General features: G+C 38.0%; 1 protein-coding gene across 1 annotated transcript in view; it reads right to left on the bottom strand.

The window, feature by feature from the left end:
• Positions 1–119: 119 nt before the first annotated feature.
• Positions 120–24,116, bottom strand: part of Smchd1 (structural maintenance of chromosomes flexible hinge domain containing 1) — a 112,906-nt gene continuing 88,909 nt past the window's right edge. The window contains exons 35-48 of the mRNA XM_060368153.1: positions 23,988–24,075; positions 23,318–23,449; positions 22,903–23,055; positions 19,554–19,680; positions 19,284–19,403; positions 17,739–17,824; positions 16,490–16,612; positions 15,211–15,401; positions 13,464–13,573; positions 13,264–13,334; positions 8,665–8,836; positions 5,075–5,233; positions 4,376–4,460; positions 120–1,012 (exon numbers count right to left, since the gene is read on the bottom strand). Coding sequence (XP_060224136.1) covers positions 985–1,012; positions 4,376–4,460; positions 5,075–5,233; positions 8,665–8,836; positions 13,264–13,334; positions 13,464–13,573; positions 15,211–15,401; positions 16,490–16,612; positions 17,739–17,824; positions 19,284–19,403; positions 19,554–19,680; positions 22,903–23,055; positions 23,318–23,449; positions 23,988–24,075 — 1,645 coding nt within the window. The 3' untranslated portion in view covers positions 120–984. The remainder of the gene's footprint in view (positions 1,013–4,375; positions 4,461–5,074; positions 5,234–8,664; positions 8,837–13,263; positions 13,335–13,463; positions 13,574–15,210; positions 15,402–16,489; positions 16,613–17,738; positions 17,825–19,283; positions 19,404–19,553; positions 19,681–22,902; positions 23,056–23,317; positions 23,450–23,987; positions 24,076–24,116) is intronic.

Raw genomic sequence — 24,116 nt, 5'->3', positions numbered from 1 at the left:
TAGCTTTTACAGAGCTTTAGATTTCTCCTCTGCCTCCCTGAGTGCTGGGATTAAAGTCGTGCACCACCCTACCCAGTGCCCAGCTCAGAGCTTTAAATTTCAATAAAGAAAACCACCAATTTGTTTTGGAGGCAAAAATGATTGTTTATTAACCTTGCTGCATAATCAGAAAGGATTAAACACACACATTTTCTGGGACAGAAAACTGTACCAAAAGTATTCCTTACAAAATAACATCATAGACCAAAATTCTTGCACTTACAGAGACACACAGTGTATGTTAGCTTGAGCTAACACACAGTTTAGATGTTTATATACCAGGTTCCTAACAAAATCTTATTGCATTCAGGTATGCTTTCTTTAACCTCTTAAAAATAGTTGTAAAAAATTAGAAAATAATGTAAATGTAGAATTGAAGCTGAGGCTATAGATCTAGTATTAATAATTCAGACAATCCTTATAAAAACTGCTGCTGCTGCTGCTGCGTATCTTATTTATATACAGGACACAATCTGAGGGCTATCCAATCACCATCAATTTATTTTTCCATGTATTTGAACATCTAAATTCCCAGACACCTGTGCTTGCTCCATTTTAATGCAGAGTTCAACTTTCCACACATATTTACAATTAAATACCTAGTTTTAGAACTTTTCCTTACACAAGACAAAACATGTTTGTTAAATAAGTTCACAAAAAAGCTATAAAAAGGTTGTTTTTAAGAAATAGTTCTGATACAGTCATGATTATGCTGAGAAAAAGAAGCTTACACATATGCAGGGCAGGCATTTCTTCAGTGCCAGCTTCGCCACCACTCGGTGACAGTGTGTATTTGCAAGCTAACAGCCCAAGGACACAATGACTGGGTTCATTCTAGTAAATTTGTACTGCCCAGCAAGATCTGAAAATTGAGCAGGTGCTTCCAGGCCCATCTGGAGAAACAGGAAATTCTTGCCAGGATTATCACATTGACTTCAGAAATGCTCAGTTTGGTATATCACCTTTTGACCTCCTGAAAGAGATAAAAAAGCAAGGCACTGTTAGTGAGCTCAGGAGTCTTCACTCCCCATCTCCTTTTGTGCATTTGCTTTAGTTATAATCCTGGTTGAAGCAGAAAAACAAACAAATCAAAAACCATTGTTCATCTACCAGTGACTTCCTTTCCTAAAGTCCCTGATCACTTCAGAATGCTTAACTGTCACATACAACTATGCTCTAACTCTGATCCTTAGCATAAACAGTTAATACAATCTTTAATTATTTAGTAATCATATATATTTCACATGTATGCAAAAAATTGCCCCATCTCTCACTCCCCTTCCCCTTCACATTAATGTAGAGACGAACACGGTAAGTGCCTTGGTATTTATGTATTGTTATGCAGATAAAACTAATACCAAATTTACTGATGACAGTACCTCCAGATATGTAAACATTAAGAAACTGGTAACTTATAACAAAACTAGTTGTGTATTTTACTTGGTGTGCGTGCGCGCGCATGCCTGAGTTAGTACGTGTATCACATGCACAGGACCTCACAGAGATCAGGAGACGTGTCCAATCCACTGGACCTGGCATTACAGACAACAGTGAACCATCATGTGAGCGCTGGGAATTGAACCCAGGTCCCTGGAAAGAACAAGTGCTCTTAACTACCAAGCCATCCCCCAGCCCCTTAACATAATTATTATGAGTAGAAAACCAATTAGAAGCTGAACTATCTACTGAATAAAACCCTGTATTAGTAAGCAAAGACTAAGACTCATGCTCTTTCACACTAATAGCCTTGAAATCCAGAAACTCAATGCCATGGTTTAAGTCACAGTTCTGTAACGTTTCATAGAATAGTGTTTCTTCTACCAAATGACATACTGATGAAACATGATGTGGGATTTTTGTTAAGAGCTAGCATAAATAATTTTAAAAATACAAATTTATTATTTCTCCTTTTTTCTATTAAAATTATTCATTTTATGGATGAAATCTGCTATTTCAATACTGTTAAGGATACTTTGGGCTCGCAGGTAAAGGCACTTGTGACCACACATGACAACTTGAGTTTGACCCCCGTATCTTCCACATAGTGGAAGACATCTAAACCCCCTGCAAACTAACCCCTGACTTCCATAAGCAGACCAGAAGTATGTAGGAGGCAGAGGCGGGCAGACCTCAGAGTTTGAAGCTAGCCTGGTCTACATAATAAGATCCTGTCTCAAAAATAATTTTTTTTTTTTTACATTGCTCACATGTTTAAATGACATTTTGGATACACACTTGGCTTACACTACATAGCACACTGTAAGTCTAAAACCTTCCTTTTTATATATGTATGCCTTTGATGAAGGTAGTAAACTACTATTATAACTACTACTAACATTCTGATAGTTATACTGCTATATACTACTAATATTACTAAAATTGTTAGAAACCTAGTTCCTCCAGATTATCTTTCTGAGGGTGGAGACATCTCATTTAGTAGTGTCCAGACTAGCTTCAAACACAGCACTGCTCATGCTGGCCTCAGTCATCAGATTCTCCCACTTTACCCTCTTCAACACTAAGACTGCAGGCATGTACCACTAATTTAGCTTCCAGAATGGTACCAACTAGGTAGTATCCTAGGGAAAACTAAGAAAGCCATTTTCATCACACTTAATTCATCCAACAGACCCCTCAACAGCGACAAGATGACTGGAACTATCATTAGAACCAAATTACTTCCTCTGAGGAACAGTCATGGCAAGTGTCTTACGACTTTTAGGGATGCTAAGACTGAACAGTGAGTTCAGGCGTGCCAATGTGGTCTTTTCATTGTTAACTTCACCATCAACTTTTTACCTTGTCATATAGTAAGCACCAACTATTAATTCCCACAGCCATTACTTTCTTATGAGTGACAAAGTTGCAGTGCTTTATCTTTACAGAACTTATGTAACTACATTAGCCAAGTGTCTTCTCATTTCAACTGCATGGCTTGCTATTTTCTCAGGGCTTCCATGCTTTTCCTGTGAGCATTATCAACCCTATATGGATGCCTCCTTCCCTGCTCAGTTTCTCCTTTAATGCTTTTTCCTAATGATGTTTCATCTGTTATATAAGCTTATCATTTTCTCTCCTTTCATACAGCAAAATTTGCTTTTAAATAATGCTTCTTCTGCAGAGGATTGAGGAACATGACACGGGCAAGACCCTTGTTAATTTTACTTAGAGAGCAACAACAACATAAGTGAACATTCAAATATTTGCCAAATATCCTGCGCAGGTAGGGAGAACATGGGACATCAATCCCAAACAGCGCAAGTCCCCAGGAAACTCATTTATGATTGGTATGAGAATGTTACTGAAATACTTTCAAAATCTTTGAAATCGTATTTCATTTCCACTCTCTTCTCTGTTGGGTGGTGTCCTGGACAGTTTTATGTCAGCTTGACACAAGTTAGTCATGTGAAAGGAGGAAATGTCAACTGAGAACATGCCTCCACAGTGCCCAGGTAGTTACTGATGGGGAGGGCCCAGTCCACTATGGGTTGGGCCACCCTTGGCCTGGTGGTCCTGGGTTCTATATGAAAGCAGGCTGAGCAAGCCATGGGGAGCAAACCAGTATGCAGCACCCTCCATGGCCTCTGCATCCTGCTTCTGCTTTCAGGTTCCTGCCCTGCTTGAGTTCCTGTCCGACTAATTTTAATCAGGAACTGTTATATGGAACTGTGAATGAAATACACCTTTTCCACAGCAATTTGCTCTGGGTCATGGTGTTTTATGACAGCAACAGTAACTCTAAGAGAGGTGCCTTCTAAATCTAATTTAAAAAGGATAGTTTATTTACTACCAAGTTAGGTTGCCAAGACTGTATTGGATTTTTGATGAGTTACCAACTGGTATTTGATTGACCAAATCAAACACAAAACTTTAGAAATAACCGATACACAAATGATTGTGCATATTACTATTTACAAATTGGTGATTCCATTTAAGTAGAATGCAGTGTACTGAAACTTATGCCCCAAAACACAAAAGCAACTTCATTCTAGTGATTCTTAAGAACAGAAAATAACTAATTAAAATTTCTAAATAGTAAAGTATCACTAAGAAAATTGTATCTCCCAAGAGGAAGCGATGATTCTGTGACTTCATACAGAATAGATGAAGCATCTATACAGAAGCATCATGTATTATGTCTGGTGATGCCAGAGAGCAAAACTGGGAGGGACTTCACACACGTTTGGCAAGCACACTGCCACCAAGTTATCACCCCAGACCTGCTGGTTTTAACATACTAACTCTGCCTCAGGAAACTGAGAAATCAATCTATAATGATTTTTAAAGCACAATGACACAGGATTTTTGATAAAGTAACTAATAACAATACGCTCACCTATTTTGTCTAGTGGTTTCTCTTCTCATCCTTTTAGCAGGAATTGGACACTCTGTCAACTCAATCTTTGGTGTAGGAGTCATTCCTGTGAAGAACATGTAAAAAATGGAGAAGAAACAAGAAAAGCAAATATATTAACTTGTGAAAAAGAACTTAAAGCAAGACAGACTCTCTCTTACTTCTTGTGCTGGTTAATTTTTGTCAACAAACATCAACTAGAGCCCTCTGGGATGAGGAAACCACCACTGGGGAATTGTCTCCCTCAGACTGAAGGCACATCTGTGGGGCACCTTGATGTGGAAGGGCACTGTAGGGGGTGTCGCCCTTAGGCAGGTGGGCCTACGTGTATCAGAAAGTTAAACTAGGCACACAGAGCAAGACGGTAGGCAGTGTTTCTCCATGGCCTGTTTTAGCTCTTGCCCTGGCTTGCCAGGATGAGCAATTGTAACCTACAAGCTGAAATAAACCTCTCCTTCCCAACTGGCCTTGGGTCAGGGTATTTATCACCGCAATGAAACCTTAACTAAGACACTATTCCAGGGGGGAAAAAAAAATTAGTTTTAAGCATTTATCAGACAACCTGGTGGTTAAAAAAATAAAAAAATCAGTTCAAGTTCTGAATTATTTGCATTTTTTTAAATAGTTGGGACTCATAAATATTTATTGTCAAACAAAAGTTAACAAAAAGTAACTATATACCAAGTTTTTGCTCTATTATTTTCAGGCTTTTTTCCTGTTCATCGAGTTCTTGCTTTTTCCTCTTCATGTCAGGAGTATGAAGGTACTGCAGCTGAGTATTCAAGTCCTGGTTCACACTGTTCAGCTTGCACAAAGCGGTGCGGTACTGTTGGATAAGATCTGCAAAAACCAGACATCTGAATAAACAGCTAATATCACACCAAATCCATGTTTTAGAAAAAAGAATTCGTACCACTGGCAGGCACCCCACAGGAACACCTTTTAAAGTCATGAACCATTCAATGCAAACAACTAGTCAAGACCACATATGATAGTTACATTTTAATTTTCTTTAATTTATTTCTGTGTGAGGAATGAACTTTCAATCAGCAGCCTCTATTCTTGCTTTTATTTTCAGGTTTTGCAGTTCTAGGGATAGAACCTAGGGCCTGACACATATGAGGCAATTGCCCCACTGAGTCACACCCCCAGACACCTGGAGTTTTCTATATGAAAGTACTTGGACATTTTTATATCCTGGCTGATATGAAGTATTCAATATTATTCCACTCAGATAAAGCCAGCAGAAGAAGAGGAGCAAAAGAGAACAAAATATTGTACTGTCAGAAAATCACTATTTCCCTAATCTGTAATAAGACAAAGTGCTAACTGTGCCTGGACAGATAGCAACTCAACTCCTCACACTTTGAACACAAGAGAGAAGAGAAGATGGGGAGAGTGCAGATTTCACAATGTAACTGTGTTATCCTGGGTAACAAAAAGTTGTTTGTATGCCAGTATAACACTGAAAACACCCTGCCCCATACCCTGCTACACTTCCCTTTCTCTCCCGATACCCTGCTACACTTCCCTTTCTCTCCCGATACCCTGCTACACTTCCCTTTCTCTCCCGTCTCCCTTGCCCTAAGTTCCTTTTGTTCTCCACAGACTCATTTCTGCTTTCATGGTATTTATTCCCATATGATCTTATGTATCTGTGTATATAAGAGCTCATGAGAGAGTAAACAATACACTTTCTAGGAGAGACTTAAATTCACTCAGTTGTCTCCAGCTGAACCTATTTTCTTGCAGATGATGTGATTTCATTTCTTCACTGTGAATGTGAACCACATTTTATCCACTTCTTTGTCAGCTGACAGTTAAGGATGATTCCATAACTTGTGAACCATACTGCAACGGCAGGCAACTCTCTTTTTAATATGCTAATAAAGTCTTTTGGATAAATTTCTAGGAGCTGTGTTGGGCCTTTTGGTAAGTCTATTTTGGTCTCCTCTTCTTCCCTCTCCCCTTTTAAGAAACCTCCATGGTGTTTTCAAAAGCAACTGGACCAGAAGTGCACAGGATTTCTGTTTTGTTAATGTTCTTATCAACAACAACAAAATAAATGTTTTGAGATTCCCTTTTCTGACTGGAATAAGATGAATTCTTAATGTAATTTTTATTTATATTTCAGAAGTTTTTGTGTGAAGCCACTAACATATCAAGCAGATGTATGAACCCCTTCCTACAATTTTTTTTTCAACTACTGCTTTTAAAACTGGTAAGGCTAAAGTATTATCTCAAAACTGGAAGGTATCCAAGTTTAACAGCTGAATAAATAATGGTCTATTTACACAATGCAATGAAAATAAATTACAGTTACCAACATACACTGCACAGAAAAAAAGCAGTTACAAGTTTACCTTTTAAGATTCTATTTACATATAAAGTACAAAAATGGAACACAACTAACCTATACTATGGTAAGTAAGAAAGTTGTGTCAAACAGAGACTTGAGAAAATCTCTAGTTTCTGTAGAGCTGATAATGTGCTAATCATTTTAAATTGTGTGCACAGATTAAGCATAGTCAGTCAAATGCTCTACCATTTATACCTCCAACCCTTATTTAAGTCTTACTGTAAGTACGGTGTTCTTTTAATAAAACTTACTAGTTCCACATTTGTGAAATGTGTACTTTTCTATGTATGGATTATACTTTACAACAAGAAAAATGTTGCCCAGGGTAGTGCCTCATCCTGAAATCCCAACACTTGGAAGATTAAGGCAGGAGAATTACCATGAATTCTAGGCAAGCCTGGGTTACACGCCGAGTGTCAAGCCAGCTAGGGCAACGGAATAAAAATGGCCTCAACCAAACCAAACCAAACCAAGGCAAAAGAGCAAAGTGGGACACAGATACATAATGGAATATCAACAGGTGTTGCCAGAAAAGGACACTCCGCCATTGACCATCTTCTGTAGTGCCTAAGTTCTGCCCTCATGCTACGTGGACAGACATAAAAGGACAACATACGCTTTCCCTTTCTGTGTGTTATCTAAAAGAGTCAGTTTTCTAAAGAATTCCAAGTAGAATGATGACTGCCAGGGGAAAAGGGAGAGGAAGGTACTAAGTTTCAGTTCTGCAAAATGCATTTTGGGAGATAGATTGTACAGCAATGTGAAAGTAGTGAATAATACTGAATTGTGCAGTGAAAATGGTTAAGACGGCAAATATATAAAAAAGCTACAAGAAATTACCATGAGTAATAAACGTAGACAATCAAGCACATTACAACCTCATGAAGTAAAAAGCAGGAGTCTGTAAGGAAACGACAGGCAGGGACTTCCTGCTGGGTATATATGCATTTCAGGGCAGACAAATAATTAATTATTCTGGCTGACTTGAAGGAGGCAGCTGGGATATGAGAGAAAAGAAGTGGCAAAAGGATCTATATCATACACTTTAAAAATTTTTTGATCTTCTTTTGGATAGACTTTTGTTATTTGATCCAAGCTAGTCTCAATTTCTAGGCTCAAGTGAGCTTTCCTGTGACAGCCTCCCAAGTGGTCAGTGCACACGTCACATGCTACTGTGGCTCGGTCAAAAACTCAACTATATAAACTGAAACGAAACAAGTGATTACCTGATAGACTACTAATTCAACAAGGCAGAATATTCTTTAATACATAGTAAAATACATAGACTACTACTCTCTTGCAATATATTCAACAAAGGAAGAATGGAGCATTTTCAACTACTTGATATAGAATAGATCTTTATAAAAACAAAAATCATTTTACATTGTACACATTGGTTATTGGTTAATAATTTTGTCACATTAGACTCTGAATATATAACCCTTAAAGGGAATGTTAAAGTCAAATCGAAAATTGCATTTATATACTCATTCAGCTGGGAATGTAGCTCAGTGGTAAAATGCTTGCTTAACATATGTAAGACCCCAGATTTAACCTCCCAGCACTGAAACAAAACACAAAGATAAAGAACAGGGAATCCACAGGAGATACTTCTGTGATCTAAAAAAAAAAAAAAAAAAAAAAAAAAAAAAAAGACAAATATAAGATGTCTTTTGGAGCTAGAGCTGTAGCCCAGCTGGCAGAGTGTTTGCCTGGCATCAAGAGCCTTAGTTCAATCCCCAACACTGGATGAAAATCGCCACCTGAGTGGTGGAGGCAGGAGGGCCAATAAATCCAAGGCCATGCTGGATAACATGGTGAGTTCCTGGCCAGCCTGAGAGTCGTTAAGACCCTGTCTTAAAACAAGGACAAATAAACAAGTTAAATCAAGCTCACCCCATATTTCACTTACCAATTTGTTTCCCCAAGACTATGCACTGTCTTGGTATTGGAGCTCCGAAGACCATTCCCCGGAGTTTGTCCATTGGAGGAGCTTTATTCTGAAGGCCCCCAAACTTCCCATTACTTCTAATTCTATCTCCATCTCTAGTCAGTAGTGTGGGACAGTGTGTGATTTTAACAACCTATTGAGGGCACAAAGACACTAATTAGCAAGAAACCAACTCCAATTGCTCTAAAGAGAAACAACTCAAATCTCAGTTTATAAATGACATGATACGATAAGCATGGTGACGTATACCTTTGATCCCAGCACTAGACAGCAGAGGCAGACAGATCTCTGTGAGTTAGAGGCCAGCCTGGTCTATATTACAAGACACCCAAGGCTATGTAGAGAGACACTGCCTCAAGAAGACAAACAAACAAACACACAAACTGCCAAAAACCCAGGAAGTAAGTAAATAAATAAATAGATAGGAAAGCAAGTAAGTAAACAGCATGACTGTGGAAGTGCTTCCAGAGTATTAATAAGCTAATGGCATGCACAATGAACTGTGGTGAAAAGGCCATAGACAAGAGAGAACCAGATTAGTTTTCAGATGCTAGCTTATACGACAATGGTGAGAAAGGAGTCAAGAATTAAATCCTCTGAGGCAGAATAAAAACTCTCACTGGATTTATCATTTCATGACCTCTAAGGATGTATTCGGTAGTTCCACTCATGTATTCACTGAAACGTGGCCTCAACGTCTCAGTAAGTTCTGTAACTTGCAGCACAGCCACACAAAAGAAATAGAATACATGCATTAAAAAGCACTTGAATGCGCTGGGGAGATGACCCAATGGGTAAGAATGTTTTGCCGTGCAAGCATGAAGACGGAAGCTTGGATTCTTGGTGGCACTCACAATCCCTACTGCTGGGGGCGGGAAGCTGTGGAGACAGGAGAATCAACGGGGCTAGCTTATCGGATTCCCAGGCCGGCAAAACCAACCCAAAGCATGAGCGCAAGGTCCAGGGAGACCTTGTCTCAAGGAAAAACTGGACAACAATCGCAGGCAGCACTACGTCTGAGCTCTGCCTCTCGCCTGTGCATACAGACATGCATGCACAGACACCCCCCAATTGCAACTAAAGAGCATTATAATTTAGCACACTACAAATATCTAATCCAATCTAACATTAAAGCTTAAATGGTATCTGAATTATATAAAATATTTAGCTAAATTATATAAAGTTTACAGAAGTAAAATTAAATCTTTAAAGGAAATATAACTCCAGAGGTACTTCATAGATGTCCTTCCAGAAAACTGGCACTTTTATTTGTTTTTGGTGTTAAACCTGGCATAAAAAAATTCTTAAAATGTAACAAAATGACTAAAGTAATCACTTTGTTTTGTTGTGTGTGTGTGTACTTTCACTGTGAACTGGTCTTGTGCTCACAATCTACCTCTCTGAGCCAGCTGACTGCTAAAACTACAGGCATATGCTATTATGGAAAGCTGAAAAAAAAATAGTTTAGTGGACCAAACGCTTGCAAATTCAAAATTATTTGGTTTGTTAAAAGAAATGATTATAACTTATTCTTGGTTTTGATTTGGACATATATGCTTTCTAAAGATGAACATAAAAGATAGAAATGGGGTGGGGTGCAGCCGGGGACTGTTAAGGTGGCTCAGCTTAAGAGCAGGTTGAGCCAGGTGGTGGTGCAAGCAGTGGTGGAGGTGGAGGCAGCGCATGCCTTTAACTAACGCAGCACTTGGGAGGCAGAGGCAGGCAGAGAGATCTCTGTTCCAGGCCTGCCTGGTATACACAGAGAGAGTGCCAGACAGCCGGGGCTACACAGAGAAACCCTCTTTTGAAAAACAAGAAATAAAACAGCAACCCTAGCTTAAGACAAGCGTATAAACCTAAAAGGAGTACGTCATGCAACAACTAAAGACTAAACACTGCTGAACTGCCTTGACGGTGCTAATAACAATGAACCGAACCCCAGCGTCTTTATGCTAAAACCCATTATGCTCGACCCTGTAACCTCTAGTGGTTCTCAACCTCTGGGCTGTGATCTCTTTGGGAGCATCACATATATCATGCATGCCTGCTGTTTACATTATGATTCACAACAGCAGCAAAATTAGTTATGAAGAAACAATGAAATAAATGTATGGTTGGGGATCATCACAATGAGGACTTTTATTAAGGGCTGCAGCAATAGGAAGGTTGAGAACAACTGTTGTACCTGATGATGTGCTCTTTACATAACGAACAACATTTTTCTGTGATAGGTTTCAAAGTATATCCGAGCCTGGCCTAGAACTCACTATGCTGCCCATGTTGGTCCTGTACTCACAGCAATCCTTCTGCCTCAGTTTTTTTTTTTTTTTTAAGGGCTGAAATTAAAAATGTGAACCACTATAACCAGCCCAGAATAGTATTTTTACAGAAATCATCAAGCTGAGGTTATTTAAACAGTCTTTAGTCCAGTGTCATCGTTATCCTCCTAAAGGGAAAACTTAGACATGGTCACACATACATGAGAAGAAACACAGGCAATCAGACAACTACAAGGAAAGGCAAGAGGCCCTGAAACATTCTTCTTTTACTCATGGTTCTCAGAAGAAAGCAACTCTGCTGATCAGCATGACATTGGACTTTCCAGCCAACAGATTCAAGATTTAAAACAAAATAAACAAAAAAACATTTTCTGTTATTTAAGCTACCCAGTCTATTGCACTTAGGCTAAGGCAGCCCCAGCAAACTAATACAAAAGGAATATATACAAATTATCCCTTTACGAGAGTGTCCCTTTTCAGTTTTAAGACAGCTCTATAGACACAAATTTATGTTATTTATCAACTGCTAAGTTTTACATTGGTTTTGACAAGGCCAGTCATTTGTTTATGTGTCATCAAATGGAATGATTTTTTTCTTCTTCTTTTGAGACAGAATCCTGTTAAGTAATTCAGGCTGGCCTCAAATTCCAGATCTCTTACCACCTTCTAAGTATGTACTACAAAGCATGCCTATTGGAATTTTATACATACACATACAGACTCTACTGTACTAGACTTATATATAAGAATTATATGTAATTATACTCTAGAATTATAGCTATAAATTTTTAAGAAATGAAAGGCATAGGATGGTTCTATTTCTAATTCTCTGAGGAACCTCCAAACTAACTTCCATAATGGTTCTATCAATTTGCACCAACAGTAAATCAGGGTTTTCTCTTTCTCTACATCTTCTTGTTTCTCCACATTTGTTGGGAGACTTCCTGATGATAGCTGTTGGACCAGGAAAGTCATGTGACCAGGGGAGCCAGTCCAGAGCAAGAGTGATGTCGAGATGTGTCCAAACCCCAAAAATCTTATCCCGAGACAGGGCAGGAGTAGGACTGCTTCCTCCCTTTTCTGGGCCTGCATGTCCTGGTGTACAAGCTTTATGACCCCCTCATCTCTGCTGCCCTTCAGGTGGGCACATAGCCTGGTGGCCAGGTTTCAGGCTAAATATCCTCTATCCCTATAAGGACACATCTAGCAAGCACCTAGAATTTCTCTTCATGCAAATGAAACATTCCCAGCCCCTTGGCCCCAGTCCATATCCCCAAGGTTTATATAGCCCTTGTTCCTCTAATAAAGGGAGCTGTTTCACTGAAAATTGTCTCTGGAAAAGGCTGTTTCTCCTGCATTCATGCCGACCGAGATCCTGCCTAACCTACCCTCCTTGGCTAAGCTTCATTCCCTTTAGTCCAGGGCCGGGTGTGCAGTAGTGCCTGGATACCCCGAGGGAGAAGGCAGACCAGGGTGGCGGCTCGCAGTTCTGCCTGGGGTAGAGTTGTGTCTCCTTGCGGCTTTAGTTCTCATCATAAACTGGCTACGGATGTTGGATACCTTTACAACAGTTACTGTTCTAGTCAATTTCATCAGCCCGTTTGTTGACTGGCAGCTTCATTCCCTTGGCATTTTATTTCTGCAATTCTTTAGAAATTCTGGATATTATCATTTTGGCTGAAAGCCTAGCTATTTCACTCCTGGGTATATGACCAGAGAACTCTACAGAACAAAGTTAATATTTAACCCCTAAGTTCACTGTACTTCAGGTCACTATAGCAAGAAAATAGGGCCAACCTAGTTGTCTATCAAAAGATGAATGAATAAGAAAAATCTGGTACACGCACAGACACACACATGATGATATACTACTCAGTTCAAAAAAAACCAAAATCACAAAATTTGCAAAACAATGGGTATGCTTAGAAAGAATGCAAAATATTAACCAAGGTCTCTCAATGAAGTTAAAACAACAACAAAAAACCCAGGCGTTCTCCCTCATACATAGCTCTCTAACCTACAATGTATATACAGAAGCAAATGAACATGTGGGGTTTAATATAACATGCATTAAGGAGGACAAAGGGTGATGTGCATAAAAATGCAACTGATAGTCGAAATGTAAGACTCTAAGCCTTCTGAGGAGCAGTTCTAATGAAGATCCTCCAGCTGCTGGCTCTGAGCAAACACATGCTTGGCTGGTTATGTTAATCTGGCTGTGCTGGTTTCTACTTCCCAATTCTTTACAATAAAGTGATTTAAAAATAAATGAAGTACATACCTCTTTTCTATAATGATTGGCTGCATCTAGATTATCCAAAATAATGGTGTCTCCCAACAGCATACCAAAAACTAAAAACATTAAAAAATACAGAAATATTGATAAAAGCAGCATTTATAAGAACATAATTTTTCAGTTAATTTACAGATTTATGTAAATATAACAGCTAAATGAAATGAAGTTACCACAACGTCTTTTACCTGTTTCACAATGTTCAATATTATCTGGGAATGTTAGCAAACTTCGAGCAAAGACTGGATCTCCGAAGGGCTTAAAATGTAATTTACCATTTCGGAAATGAGGTAGAGGTCTAAATTAAAACAAAACAAAACAAAATGGTACTAAACAAACCATACGTAACTATTTACAGTAAAAAAATACACATATAAAAGCACTGTGACCACACATGACTCAGTTCCTACAAATAATATTCCTAAATGATAGCATATTCTGCCCTAGAAATGAAGATTTGCCATATAAAGTGTCTGCTTCGTTGACTCTTGAGAACCCAGTAAACAGTGTATGGTGTTCACTGCAGTTAATTCTTGCACATTTCTCTCCTCGCCTTAATACTTGTGCTTTACTCTATGTGCGGACCTTTAAGATGTCTTAACAGCCAGAGGCAGAAGGATTTACAGAGAGTTTCATGTCAGCCTGGGATACATAGAGACCTTGTCTCAAACAAACAAAACACAGAAAAAACTGAAATACACCTTCCCCAAAGAGGGAGTGCAAGAATACTAAACAGGAATAGAGTCAACATTCCAGAGCAAATTTTAATCATAAACATTGTGCCTATATGAAGGTTAATATTTTTATAATTATTTTGATAATTTAATACATGCATCGTATCTCGGTCTTATTTACCTCTCACCACTTCCCTTAATTCCGCCCACATTCAAAGTCCTTGTCTACCTCCTCTTTTCTTAAATAACCCACCAAGCCCAACTTGTGCTGCCCACGTCCTCACAGGTGTGGGGCCATCCACACCCTTAAGGAAAATTGACTCTTCCTCTTTCAGAAGTCATTTGTCAACAGCTCCTCAGTTAGGGGTGGGTGTTTGTCAGTTCCTTCCTCTTCATGCTAGAATGTTGACTGGCTTGATCTTTATCTTGTGTAGTTCTTATGTATGAGTACAGCAAGAGGTCCTCAGGGGACAAGGCCAGCTGCTTTTCCTCAATTACTCTTCACTTTATTTTAATCTCTTACTGAACCCGGAACTCAACGATTTGGCTGGGCCAGTAGGCCAGTGAGCTAAAGGAACCTCCTGCCTCTGCCTCCCCAGCAGTAAGATTGTTGGTGTCTGACACATCTGGTTTTCATGTGGTTGTTGGGAGTCTGAACTCAGTTCTTTCTGACAGTACAACAAGCACCTTATTGACTAAGCTATCTCTCCTAGCACCCGACCCCACTACGATCCCAAGCTCCACCAGGTCTTCAGCAACTGCAAAGACAGAGGGGGCTTTCCTAAATGAAAATGTCTTCTCATAGTAACTTCACCTTTGGGGCTGGAGATATAACTCAGCTGGTAAAGTGCATCCGTATATGTCCGAAGACCTATGTGTGATATACATTTATAACCCGGTGTTGGGGCTGTGGCAATGGTTGTGTCTCTGTTAGCAAAGTTAGCAGAACCTGTGAGCACCAAAGCCAGTGAGACCTCTGGCCCACATATGCGTGCACACACGTGCACCTGCATCCGCCAGTGCGCACGCTCACAGTATTGCCCTTACTCACACTTGTGTGAAGTGCTGGACTTCCTATGCTGTCTAAATGAGCACTCACTAACAGCAGAGTGGTAGGTAACGGCCTGTACTGAGTACGCGCTGGGATGTGAAGGAAAGCAAGAACTCCAATCCAAGTCTGCTATGTCACTGAAATCAATTTAAAGTCACACTGCAAAAACAAGCTAGACAATAAATATTATTTCCTTTTTTTTTTCCTAACCTTTTCCAATCTGGAAGAGTTTTTCTATAGATAGAATCAAGGGGCAACACTTGCTGACGACCCTGAGTCTCATCATAGATAGAGCGTGCTGCGTCAGTGGTTAGGGTGACCACACAGTCCATGTCACTTGCCAGGTGCCAAGAAATAACCATTGCAGCTCGATCATCTTCAATTTGGGCTAGATGTGCAATCTGAAGGCATTGTGATAAAAACACAGAAAATAAGAAAAAATTAAAAAATTAAAAGTCTTACCACTGGAGAGCAACAACAACAGAACTCCTGACACAAGAATAAAAAGACACAGCAGCCATGTGTTTTGGCAGACACCTGTAATCCCAGCAACTGGCAGGCTGAGACAGGAGGATGGTAAAGTGTAAGCCTAGTTTGAACTATATTGGAAAACCAAAACAAAACAAAAAACCCAAATAAAAGGAAAGAAAGACAAAATTCTTCAAGTTGTAGAAATTTATACTAACTGGAATGCATTAACTGACTAGTCTGTTAAATTTTTAGAAAAAAAATTCTACAAATTATCCTCCAGTAAATATGCAAAATAAATAAACAATAATAGAAAACTTATCAGCTAATTAAACATACACTTATTTAACATATCAGTGTCTACAACAGGCAAGGTCTCGTTAATCATGAATACATTTAAAGATATGCAATAAAACAAGAGTTTCAAGATTAAGCATATATATAAAACACCTTCCTAAAGATTTACATTTCTTTAAAAAAAAAACAAACAAAAAACAATCTAAATGTTACCTACCAATAAGAACCAGTCCTTAAAAAAATAATAAAAACAAAAAACCAAAAACAAACAAACAAAATCAGAGCCTGGGAATCAGAACAAACCATTTTCTTACTTACAAATGCTTGCCCCTGATTACAAGCACCCCTGTTTCAAGCCTGCTACACTGGACTATTACCTGGCCCCCTTCTAAAATCTCTGCATTGTGCTGATTTAATCAGGCCGGCCATTTATTCTTATCTGGTAGCACAAACCTGCCTGAAATGAGACTTTTATTTCACTAGAGACCCATCATAATATCTTCCCTAGTTTTCTGACTTAAAAGGCATCAATGGGGAAAACATTAAGAAAACAGATACAGAGACTGGGGATGTAGCTCAGTGGGAGCGTGCTGCTTCGTATATGGAGAGCCCTAGGCTCAGTCCTCAGAACCCGGGTAGGGAGTGTGGGAGAGAGGACAGATACATTTAAAACAGAACAAGGTAACAAGAACGTACTATTTCTTAAGAAGGTTAAGTCACAGACCTTTCCCAGAATCTCTCCGCTGCGTTTACTGTAGTTGGGAAGAGTACACGATCTCCTGGGCCTTTTACTAAGTTCATTCTGTTCTATTATCTTTTTTTCCAAAAGTGCTTCAATGTGAGGTATCTGTAATTAACAACAACAACAAATCTACAAGGTCAATTGTTGGTTTATTTTTATTTTTTTAAAAAGGCAGCCAAGGATAGGTAGAAAGCAGTAATTTGGAGGACTTTAGAAAGTTACTCAAACAGGCAGTTCCTGATAGAAAACTCTCAACATATGTCTACTGAGCATTTACAATGGGTCACAAACTCAAGATCATGGCATGCCAGGCCAGTACCCTTATCACTGGGTTATACGCCCAAAGATAGAAAGCCTTTTTTGAGGAGGAAACAAGGCAATGCTGGGGTTTTACTCACACACCCTAAACTCTGACACACCCTAAACTTATGCTTTACCACTGAGCTATTCAGTCATTTATTTATTTTTTTAAATCTTTGTTATGAAATACACTGCCTAGCCAGATTCAGTGCTATTCTCCTGTAAACCCAGAAGGCTGAAGAGTTTGAACCCAGTCTGAACGACACAGCAAGAATCTGTCTATCAAAAAGCAAAACAAAACAAAACACAAAGACAGGACCAAGTAAAAGATCAAACATAAACACACTATGCAGTTGTCTTCTCTGTGAAACTGCATCACAAACACGAAGACCATAAGCTAAGAAGGCTTCTATGCTATTTCGTGTTACTTATTTTTGTGGGGCTGAAGAGATGGCTCAGCAGTTGTTAAGAGCATTTATTATTTTTGCAGAGGATCAGGGTTCAATTTCCAGCACCCATTTTGATGGTTCGCAGCCAATTCAAGGTCCCAGTTCCAGGTGATCCAATGTGTATTCAAACAAAATATCCATCCCCATGAAATAACTGAACCAATCAATCAAACACCCAAACACAGTGCATGTTTACGTACATGCCATGGTACACGTGTAGAGGTCAGGGGACACATGCGTGGCCTCCAGCTGGAGATCTCAGTTAGATTCCCCAAAGCCACATGAAGACGGAAGGAGAGAACAAATTTCAAAGTTGTCCTCTGACTCCATGTCTACATCACGGTACATGTACACGTCGCACAGGCATGCACATGTGCATGTATGCACATTCACACACAGTATATAACAGTGTCTGCAGAATTCCTAATAAAACAAGTAGTTGAATTTAATAAAAAAATTTAATGTATACTTGGAAGTTGTACCTGTTGTGTTGCAGGAATATCAATATTGTGTGCTTTTAGTTCATTTCGTAGCTGGGCCTCTTTTAATCTTGCTTCTTCAACTTGGCCTAAAATTAAAAAACAAAACAAAACAAAACAAAAAACATTATATTTATTTTTTAAATAGTCCTTAAAGCATAGCTTTTGAAAAAGAAAATCAACTACTTTTTTTCTTTTAATGTTTGATGTTAAAATGAAAACTGCCAAGTGATGACTGCTAACTTAAGCTGTATATCCCAAGGTTCAATGACATATTAAAACAAGGCAAAATTAATGTACTGGGATATACTTTGGTATCATACTGCCAAACTCTTATAATTGTGGATATTATTTAATCTTGAACACACAACACAGAAACACAACTGCAGAGGTGCTCAAGTTAAAACTTTAATGACTTGTGTGTATGATGTCCACGGAGGCCAGAAGAGGACATTGGATCCCCAAAAACTGGAGTTACGGATGACAGTGATTAGCCATTGTGGGTGCTGGGAATCCAACCTGGCTCATTTGGAAGAGTAGCCAATGCTCTTAATCTCTGAAGCATGTCCCTAAGTCCCTATATATATAAAACTATGTAACTAATATACAAAAGCATAAAACTAAGCTGAAAAGGTGGCTCAGTGATTCAGAGCACTGACTGCTCTTACAGGACATGGGTTCAACTCCCAGCACTCACAGGGTAGCTCACAACTGCCTATAACACCAGTTCCTTGGGATCTGACATCTTCTGGCCTCTGTGGGCACCAGGCACAGACATACATGAAGGCAAAACACCTACACATAAAACTACATGAACCTTCTGCTGCGTGGTCCCAGCACTCTGGAGGCAGAGGCAGGCAGATTTTTGAGGGCAAGACCATCCTAGTCTACAAAGTGATTTCCAGTAGAGCCACGGCCACACAGAGAAACCCTGTCCTGAGAAGGGGGAAAAAAGTATTAATCTAAAACAAATTAAAAACTATAATAAAAACATCAGACAAATAAAAACAACAGGTAACCGAGTACAACCCAACAAATGTCTCACTTTAACTGTATATAAAATAATTTTAAAAGAGCAAACATTTTTTGCACTAAGCAAAGAGTAAGTTAAATATTTCACTTTCAGTACTTGGAGACTCATATTCTACTGTGGTATGTAAAATACAAAAAGCTCATGATTAAAACTAAAAATTAAGTTAGTTATCATCCCTCCAGTAACACTTTTTGCCAGAAGCTGAAACTAGATAAATTAGCTAACAACATTGTCAAAAGCCTGAAATTTTACATTTTCCCCAGGTCCACGTTTCTAGGAAAAAAAAAAAATCTCCAATTTTTATAATCTGTAAGCCTGCTACAAGCTTAAATAAAGGAACACTTCATATCAAAAACTGCCAAATGACTGGTAGCAAGCTGTTCTCAGCATCTTTCTGTAGTACTCATCACTTCACTTGTATTTCAAGAACACGGCTAGATAGATGGTCTCTATTACCGGCCTCACCATTTTTCAAAGCCTAACACTTTATTACCTTTGAATACAAGATGACTTACATTTCATTTCATCAAGAAGCTGCTTGTTGGCATCAAAGAGACTTCTATAGAGAACGATGGACTTAGATAACTGGTCCTTTTCCTTTGTAAGTGCTGCCATTTGTTGCTGTTTTTTAACATCTAAGAAAAAATTTCAGGTACTTTAAACAATGTGCAAACTGACTTTTCCACTGACATCTGCCATAATATGATGCATAGAGAAAGCACAGCAAGGTTATCTAAAGTATCACTAACAACAGAGTATAATAATCTATTCTCCTAAAGGCTTACCATTGTAAAACATAAACGGCAGTCTATAGGATTCTAACGTTCTTGATAAAGCTGACAGCCGAGGCTCAAAGATAATAAAATATTCAGTACTATCCCTTCCAGGACTATTTTCTGCCAGCACTAGACTCTGTGTAAGCAAAAAAGGAATAAGAAAATCAAGATTTAAAAGAAGAGACACTCCAATGTCACATGTGTTGTCATACAGCTACCAAAGAAGCAGTAAAAAACGAACGTAAAAAAAAGGAGGGGGTGATGCTTCAGATCTACTAAACCATCAACGCCACCACCCAACACGTGAAAAATTTACCTTTGATATTAGTTGGATAGGTAAATGAGCACAACTTAGCAAAAACTACATATAATGCAAAATTATAAGAAAAAGCCTATTTCCCATCAACCAATTTTTATCAGTGGCCACTTCTATCTCAACCTGCTAAATTATTCAAACCTTTAGGCTGAAGCAGGGTAAAGCAGCTAATAGAGTAAGAGTTATGAAAACAATCACAAAGAAATAATCTAATGCCAAAACTTATCAACACATTGTTACTTCTTTTAATTCTGTTTTTATGCTTATCACAAAGTTTAATCTGTAATGTATTTAAATATATTCTATGAATAGGAATTTGGCATATGGGATGGACACATACAGGAATGAAAATGAGACTGTTTTTAGAAGATTTCAAATTAAGAAGGGAAATAATACAGACTATAAAATGATACAACTTATGCACTTGATAAATTGCGACGTCAGATTATAACTTAGAACAAAGCATACGTGAACATTTACATACAAGCACTAGCTGTATTCTAGTCAGTGCTTTGTACACATTCTTTAAAATTATGCTCTGTGGGTACATAGCTCAATAGCAAAGGATGAGAGTCATTGTTCCACCCCTAGCATCCCACCACCAAGTGAAAACTGAAACAAAAACATAAACTAACACCCCTCCTCTCATTCATTTAGCACCACAAGTGGAAGCCAAGCAACACAAGACTCTTCTGTTTATTCAGTGGAACAGTAAGGTCCTCTGGTGGTGAGAGGGAAAGCCATACACATGAAAGAGTTTATGTGCAGCTCTGGGAAACAGCTAAATTTCTGTCTTAACTTCGGGCAGAGTGATTTCAAGGGCAGAGTGATTTCAAATGCACATGGAGGTGAGAAAAGGCGGCTCAGTGAAAACAGGGCCAATTGTACTTCCAAGTCCATCCCACTTTGCATGTTAAACAAGCTTACCTCCTTTAAAAAAACAAAAGGCATGTGACTTTTACTACCTAACTTTATTATGGTATAGGAGAAACACCTTATTTCCCACTATAAAAAGAACAACTATGAAGACATGACAACAGTGGCAATGGATACTTGTCCTTAATAGGAAGAGATTAAAAGAAATGGCATGGTATACAACAGACTCAGAAGAGCAACCTCTGTTTAGGCCTCCTACAGACTGTCTTTGAAAAATTCTTCAAGATGATACCAACTTTTCCAAGTTACAAGTATAGACCTTTGTATAAAAATCACACACCTTTAAATGTTGGTATGATTTAAATTAATCAAACTGTTTTGGTCAGTCAGTTCCAGGAGAACAAGTCGTTAGTAGAGATACATATGGAAGACTGCCAGTTTACAAGCCCAAAGTTACTGAGACAATGTAATATTTAAAATCGATTACATACCAGAATGAGCAACAAAAAATAAAAGAAAAGGTACTATTGGTATTTATTGATATATATTGAACAAATCAATAAACAGTCTAAGAAAATTAATGAATTGGAAAAAGGATCAAAATAAAACGATTTTTTTTATCTGTTTAAAGATTTAAGAAAAAAATGTAATTGTTTTAATTATGTGTAGGTAGGTGTGTGTGCCTGCATGTGGGTATATGCATTCGAGTTTAGGTGCCTATAAAGGACAGAGGCACTGGATCCCTTGAACTTGGCGTTTAGGTAGTGTTGTGACCTGGGAATTGAACTCCAGTCCTGTGAAAAACCAGTAAGCACTCTTAACTGCTGAACCATCATCTCCTTAATGAAAGATTAAAAAAAAAAAAAAAAATCTAAAAACAAAACAAACACTTAAAACTAGCACTGTTTAATCTTTAATAAGAATACTGCTGGGGACCAAAGCTAGGGCCTCCTACTTGAGTACTCTAACCATAAGCTACAAGCTCAGCCAATCCCAGCCCATTTTAATCTTAATTTTGATAAAGAATCTCTATGAACTGCCCAAGGATAGCTTCAAACCCAACCCCTCTTCCTCAGCACACTGGCCTCAGCCAGGGTCACAAGGGTCACAATGCTCAGGAAAATAAATTAAATTGAAGATCTGATTACAACTTTTTAAAATGTTTTCATATATATGGATATAAGTAAAAAGTACTTGGTATGTGGCACATTCCTGTCATCCCAGTACTCAGCAGAAAGACAGAAGTTTAAGGTCACCCTGGAAAACAACCCAACCCCCCACAAAGATGTACACGTAGTTTTGGTAAAAATATAAATTAAAAAATACTTGCAATAACAATAAAAACATTTAAAATATGTGTATTATTTGATGGCCTTTATCTCTCTTTTCAGTAATTTCTGGAGTCCATCAGTATATCACTATCCATTTATCTACCAACCAACCAAGCTAAATTTACACACAGAAGAAATCTGAAACATTTCTAATGAAAAAAAAAAAATTTTGGAGAGGAAATAAATTTGTACCAAGGACTGATGAAAATAACTGCAGTTATTTTATTAATGATATAGGCTTTTACTTAACAAAGAAGAAATATATCCAAAATAAGGTAAACAAGACAGATCTTTACAAAAGTTTGGTCCTATAATAACCTCAAAAATTAATATCCTTCATCATATACTGAAAGCACTATGCTACACTCATATGCACGCTATGGCTTCAGACGACTCTGCACTATAAGGCCAGTTAAAGCTATTTCTGCGTGGTTAACAATACAACACTAACTTACACTGAATTTTTAAAACATAAGACAAACTATTTATTTTAGAAAAATTATAATGATAGGTTAATAATTTATTAAATTTTTACCTAGTCTATATTTTATTGTTTGCTTATATAATAATAGTAACTTTACTACAAAAGACAAGCAATGTATTGTCATTAAAGCTGAAAGACCAGCACAAAAAGACAAAGCTCTCTGTCATCCCACGTGGAACAAGATAGATCTACATGGGTCTAGGGCCAATTTGTAATACGAAAATCACAAACATTTCATCTGACTTTTAAATTTACTACACTAGACATAAAACATCAGAACATCTTCCTAGCCGTATATACAGAGAATAGGTAGGTATATTATGGATATTGGAAAAGATCTAAGAAACTTACCGTAATTTCAGCACAACCATTCACAAAGGGAAACTCAAGTGTCCTAACCTTCCCAATGAAGAGTGGGGTATCAGTGTCCTCCTCATTAAAGCCTTTAATGGTAGCTACCACAGTGCCAACCAGATTCATCCCAGTGTGATTACCATAATTATCCTTAAAACACACAACGGAAAAGAACTAATTAGAATAATTGGTTAGAAGACATCTGAGAAGAACATGTATAAATCAGAAACAAGACACACTCTCTATTCACTGATAAACAAAAACGCTTACAAATATTTAATTCATTTAAGTTTTTCCTATAGGTTTAACTTGAATGATCAATATTACTCTGTAACAGCCATTCTGAACCTGATTATCAAAGTCAATTACTCTTGTTAATCTCTGTAGTGTTTGAAGAAGACATAGACATTACTGTAATACTGAGATGTAGGTTTTTGACCAAGGTCCTACTGGCAACTGAGCGAACATTAGAAACAGCTGGGGTAGCTGGTTGGATGTCAGGAACCAACTTCATAGGCTGATTAGGCAGTACATCAACTATAACCTTAAAAACAAAAGCAACATTTATATTAACAAAATGCACTCCTATGAATACTCTTTCAGAGAAGAAACAAAATGAGGGCTTATACTAAATAACAAGTTATCCTCAAATTTTTCCATTTTTTTCTTAAAACTAATTTCTTATTTTATCCCAATTTTTCTGAAAATTGCATTAGAGTCCTTGCTTAAGCACAGTTTTACTTAAAATGGTTGTTACTTGTCATCCATCACTGCTCTGAAATAATCATTTCCAGAATTTTCCATTTAAGATTTCAGTATATTATTACAGTCTTTTTATTTCATTATTTTCCTATTTCTCACCTCAGGTCCCACTTTATTAGACATGATCATCAGAATGCACACACAGGAGAAAACACGGTCTAACGAGTTTAGTACTACCTGTGGTTGCAGGGACCCACGGGGGTTTCAAATGCCTCCCGTGCGGAGGGAAGGGACTTTTGCGTCTAATAACTAATTCACTTTAAAAACAAATACTTCATTTATAAAATGAGTAAATCTCATGATACATAATGCACACAAACCTGTTCACTGCTGAGTATATTTGTTTTATCAATCATAAACTCGAACTGGATACAGTATGTCCCCACTTTGTGAGGGATTGCTTTTTCCCTAAAATAAAAAGGTAAGAGCAATAATTTTTTTAACAACGA

This window comes from Meriones unguiculatus, chromosome 15, assembly GCF_030254825.1.
Source record: "Meriones unguiculatus strain TT.TT164.6M chromosome 15, Bangor_MerUng_6.1, whole genome shotgun sequence".
In the NCBI taxonomy this organism is placed as follows: Eukaryota; Metazoa; Chordata; class Mammalia; order Rodentia; family Muridae; genus Meriones; species Meriones unguiculatus.
Note: the sequence above shows the minus strand (reverse complement) of the source record. Positions and strands in the feature narration are given on the sequence as shown.